This window comes from Bison bison, unplaced genomic scaffold (assembly GCF_000754665.1).
Source record: "Bison bison bison isolate TAMUID 2011002044 unplaced genomic scaffold, Bison_UMD1.0 scf7180017864474, whole genome shotgun sequence".
NCBI lineage: Eukaryota > Metazoa > Chordata > Mammalia > Artiodactyla > Bovidae > Bison > Bison bison.
Genome location: NW_011495035.1, coordinates 172,581 through 178,334, shown reverse-complemented (window position 1 = coordinate 178,334; position 5,754 = coordinate 172,581). Strand labels below are relative to the sequence as shown.

At 39.4% G+C, this 5,754-nt stretch overlaps 1 protein-coding gene across 1 annotated transcript in view; it reads left to right on the top strand.

Annotated features, from left to right (window-relative positions):
* The first annotated feature begins 6 nt into the window (after window positions 1-6).
* Window positions 7-5,754, top strand: part of UBA3 (ubiquitin-like modifier activating enzyme 3) — a 25,406-nt gene continuing 19,658 nt past the window's right edge. Inside the window, exons 1-3 of the mRNA XM_010861980.1 lie at window positions 7-31; window positions 1,848-1,968; window positions 3,384-3,464. Coding sequence (XP_010860282.1) covers window positions 1,849-1,968; window positions 3,384-3,464 — 201 coding nt within the window. The 5' untranslated portion in view covers window positions 7-31; window position 1,848. The remainder of the gene's footprint in view (window positions 32-1,847; window positions 1,969-3,383; window positions 3,465-5,754) is intronic.

Below are 5,754 nucleotides of genomic sequence, written 5' to 3'. Positions count from 1 at the left end.
GAAGGAGAATAGAGGAGCTGCTGGCTGAGAAGTTAGTGCTGCCGGGAGGCCGGGGCCCTCTCCGGGGGCCCCCGCCTCCCTTCACCCCAGGCCTAGGGGACCAGCCGCAGCGGGCCCGGGGGGCTGGGAGGGGGGCACCCGGAGCGCAGGCCGCACGGCCTCATCCCCCGACCCCGCCCGCAGCCCCAGGGGCCCGCGGGCCCTCCCGGTCTCTGTCTCGGGCGGGCGCTGGGCCCGGGTACCGCGCTCAGGGTCCGCGCCGGCCCGCCGGGGTGCCTGACCGAAAGGTCTTGCGGAAGGACCCTTGCGCCCCTCTCTCCCTCCATCCCAGATTGTCAGAGCCGAGACTTTGTGAGAAGGGAGTCTTATCAAAACAGATGAAACGGACGATGGGCCGTTTTTTGGCCTTTCGAAAACACTGAGACAATAGTATTTTTGCAAACTTTCGATGAGAACTTAAAGTCTGGTATCGTACTAAGCACTTCAGTCATTTTTGCAAAATCATTGGTTCTGAAAGGAGAGTGTTGCCTCCGGAGAGCTTATATTGTCCATATATTACACACCTTATTTCATATCAGATGCCTGGTTTTGTGGTAGTGAGACAGGTTTAAACGAAGTGTGTTACACCCCGGGCAGCATCACCTATTTTTTCTTCCTCCTTACTTGGGACAGGAAGAAAGTGCTCTAACAGTGGGCGTGGTGAGTTAGTCATTTCTGTGGCAGTCCCCAGTAGCAGGGCCTTAGGTATCTCAGAAAGTTGAATTTCAATCGCAAGAGGACTTGGAACAAGTTTAGTTTCACATTTCTTCCCACCTTTCATTTCATTCCACTTTTGCTTAAAATGACAGCTACAATTTGAATGTTTACTATATACCACGTATTGTACTAAGGCCTTTATGTGGATTATCTCTATCATTTTGACGTTAAGAAGTAGCTACAGACAAGCTATAGATGAGGTTTATGGCTGTCCAGTAATCTGCTGAAGGTCACAATACTATTAATTGTGGAACCAAATCCAGCTGTGACGTCAAACCCTGTGGTCTTTATTGCTAGGCAATACTTGGTCCGTTTTGTAAAAATTGGATATTACTAAATATGTTTGAAGGTAGAAATTGTGGGGTTGTAGGAAATTTGAAAATTAAAAATAGTTATAAGGAAACCTGAGTCTTGCAATGAATAGAAAACATATTTTGTTAGAAGAGTCCCTCCTTACTAGATTGTATGTTCTAAAAGGTTTATAGATGGTATTGCCTACCTCTGACATAATTATAATCTGAAACATTGCCTGTGTTTAGTGGCAATAGAAGCCACCTTATAGTCCTAAGAGATTCTTTTTTGAAAATTAGGACCTCAGAGAAAAATGTGATGTTTCTCTCATCAGAAATAAGTTATACCTTTCAAACTTGGAAAGGACACATGAGTTAGATGTCAAGCATTAGGATTCTGGAAGTGGAGGGATTTTTTTGGTTTTTGTATTTTCTTGTAGCTTGTATTTTCTGTTCCAAGGCTCTTTATAGAATAGTTTGGGCAGTTTGCAGTGTTTAGTAAGTTCCAAATGTTTAGAAAGCCCATTTCTCGCTGATAGATCAGTATCCCAAGTTTGATTTTAGGTTATTGTAGGAACCCAGAAACATATTGATTATTTCCTCAATCTGTTCTTACCTTTACATAAACTATATAATAGCAAGAAAAGACAATAAAAGCATAAGCGTAACTACGTTGAATATTACCCTTTGTATTTGAGAAGGTCTGGTGTGGTTACCTTTTCATTTGGGGAAACCATATTAGTTGTAGGTGTGGCTTTTTCATACTGATCTTTGCAGCTGAATTTACTGTGTTCTGTGCAGAATGGCTGTTGATGGTGGGTGTGGGGACACTGGAGACTGGGAAGGTCGCTGGAACCATGTAAAGAAGTTCCTCGAGCGATCTGGACCCTTCACACACCCTGATTTCGAACCGAGCACTGAAGTGAGAAATGTTTATTTTTAAATAACTCCTCTAATAGTTTTATGTTGCAAATATAATAAGATGCTTCCTTTTTAATTTACTCTTATAATAAAAATACTAATAGAATTGTGTAAGTTATCTTGAAATAGTAAATAGAATATTTGCAACTGATTTTATCTGAATAATATTTGAGTTATTTTCACATTTTTCAAATGTAATATGTTAATTTTTAAGAGTAAAATAACTTCATAACCTCACTTAAAATTATATTATACTTCATTTAAAATTCCAGTTTAAAATTACTTTTGAGACACACCTTTTTAATCCCTGCTATGAAAAATTTAACTTTCATAGAGATACAGATGTGCTTGCTTAAATTTTGAAGTTTATTTGAAATGAGTATCTTTACTTAGAATTGAATATAATTAGTTTTGGAATTGAATATAATTAATTTATATATAATTACTTAGAATTCAATATAATTAATTGCCTGTTAAAAAGTATAAAAAATACGTGACTGCTGTATCATAGAGGAGTAGAATTTGGAACTGGTAGTTTTTGACTTAAAGCAAATGTTCAATTAGAGACAACTTGTTTTTTTTATTATGGGATGGGAAATATTCCTTTGCAGTACATTTTTTATCTCCTTTTATGTTGATGAAGAGATACTGTTTTGAAATAGAAGTATTGTGCTGCTCCTGAAGATAAGGTGCAGACTCTTAGGTTTGACTCGTCTTATCTGAATAACCTGAGTAATCTTGGACAAAATTGACAGTCTTCTGTATTTCTTTGGATAATCCAGCATATTTTCTCATGCTTCTGATTTTCTTTTTTTGCGGGGTTGAGACAGGGAGCTAATAATTTAAGATTCTTGTGTTAAGTGGTTGTTTCAAATCATATTTCTGCTGATAGGCAAAAAATAAGAGTTTTACCTGTTTTTTCTTCCTGCCATCTCCTGTTTTGTAAGTGTAACGAACTGTATGGAAAAGCAGCTGTTATTGTTCTTACCCCTTTTTTTTAAAGACCTCTAGACAGCTTGTGCAGTGCTTGATCTTCAGTTCTTACAATTTTTACACTTTTCTGTTTTTAAGAAGTCAATTAAATAATTGAGTATGATGCTCTCCTTTCAAAGTTAAAAAAAGAGACAACTCTAGGCATATTTTTTCTTGTTAGAAATAGTAGCTTTTTAAATTTCAACCAATAAAACTCAATTTAGCAACATTAAAGTTGGAACTCTCAGAAATCATTAGGGTTATACAATTTCTGGTTCTACCTTGTTCATAAATTTAAATAATTTACTAATTTCAAAGGCTGCTCTTTATCTTCAGTTGCATTTTTCATGGAAACAGAGAAACTCTTTTATAGTTTGTTGCTTTATTGATGGTACTTATGGTTTTTATGAACTAGATTTTAATATGCCTTTTCGTTCTTTACAGTCTCTCCAGTTTTTGTTAGATACATGTAAAGTTCTAGTCATTGGAGCTGGCGGCTTAGGATGTGAGCTCCTGAAAAACCTGGTAATATATATATAAAATATGTACTTTCCTTCTCTATGATAATTAAACCTTTTTCCTTTTCTGTCATTTCTTTATTATGATTGTTAACTGTTTCTCCTGAGCCTTTGTCGGATAAGTTTAGCAGGTCAAATTCCAGATAGTAATTAAAATGATGATGTAACTTAACTTTTTAAACCCTAAAGTCCTTGGCTATAAAGTAATGATTGATAGACATTTTTATTTCTCCTTTCTTCTCTTCTTTTTATCCAGCAAATTTTTGTGTTTCCTCTTGCAAAGTGCTCATTAATTCAGAGAAGTAAATAGCAAAACTGTTAATTCATATTTCACATGTGATTTCAAAGTATTTATTATTTTGTATGTCCCTTGGAATAATCCACTTAGGTGAATAGGACTCATTTTATAGAGAGTAAGACACAGGTTCAGGGATGTTAAATGACAGGTTTTTTCTGGATTATGGTGTTGTGCCTGGAATCTAATCCAGGCCATCAATTTTTAGTCAAGTATTTCACTGAACCATTGTGTCATTACATGATCTAATCATACAGTAATTTTTTTAATAACCATATGGTAGTAGACCCATAAAATATGGGAGAGCTAAACCTTTTTTTTTCTAGTTTTGGTCAGTCTGTTTTAAAAGAACATCATTTCAAGAGAGGGTACTATTTAGTGAAGCTATTCCTAGGTATTGGATGGAATCCATAATTTGTGACTTAATTAGTTTCATTGACTTCTGATAACTACAAAGTAGATCTTTATAAGATTTTATCAGTTTATTTAACAAAAATGGTTAGGGGAAGATTGATTTGGATCTGTTGTATGCTTGCCTTCTGATTAGTATGTGGAAAAGTGGAAATGGTAGAGCATACTCCTTAGAAAATGAAGCAGGTAACAGCCAGATGAAGGATCTAAATAGTCAGCCTTGGGACCTAAATTTAAATATAAATAAGCACATTACTTTTGCTAGGAAACACTAATGTCACTCCTAGTGAGACTGCAAAAACTTAATACACTTCCTGGTACTTAGTGCTATGCTTGGTTCTGTGGGCATTGCAGATCATCATGATGTATGTCCTTAGTGAATTTGAAGTATTCACACAAAATAAATAGCCGTATGTATCATATAGGGCTTACCAGATGGTACAGTGGTAAAGACTCTGCTGGTCAATGTAGGAAATGCAGGAGATGCAGGTTTGATCCCTGGGTTGGGAAGATCCCCTGGGGAAGGAAATGGCAACCCACTCCAGTATTTTGCCTGGAAAATTCCATGGACAGAGGAATCTGGTGGGCTACACTACATTCCATGGGATCACACAGAGTTGGACATGACTGAGTGCACGTGGACACACACACACACACACACACACACACAATGTGCCCTGTGAGAGAGAGAGACACATACACACATGATGTGCCCTATGAGAGAGAGAGAGACATACACACACAATGTGCCCTGTGAGAGAGAGACACACACACACACACACGATGTGCCCTGTGAGAGAGCGAGACATATACACACACACACACACACACACACACCCCATGTGCCCTGTGAGAGAGAGACACACACACACATGATGTGCCCTATGAGTGAGCGAGCGAGACATACACACACACACACACCATGTGCCCTGTAAGAGAGAGAGAGACACACACACACACAATGTGCCCTGTGAGAGAGAGAGACACACACACACACACACACACACACACACACACACACATACAGAAGATGTGCCCTGTGAGAGAGAGAGAGACACAGAGAGAGAGACACACACACACAGGATGTGCCCTGTGAGAGAGAGAGAGAGACACACACACACACACACACACACACACACACGATGTGCCCTGTGAGAGAGACACACACACACACACATGATGTGCCCTGTGAGAGAGAGAGCGAGACACACACACACACACACACACACACACACACACACACACACACCCCTACCATGTGCCCTGTGAGAAAGAGACACACACACACACACACACACACACGATGTGCCCTGTGAGAGAGAGACACACACACACACACACACAGGATGTGCCCTGTGAGAGAGAGAGAGAGAGACACACACACACACACACACACACACACACACACACACACACACGATGTGCCTGTGAGAAAGAGACACCCACACACACGCACACACACACACACACACGATGTGCCCTGTGAGAGAGAGAGAGACACACACACACACACACACACACACACACACACACACACACACACACACTATGTGCCCTGTGAGAGAGACACACACACACACACACACGATGC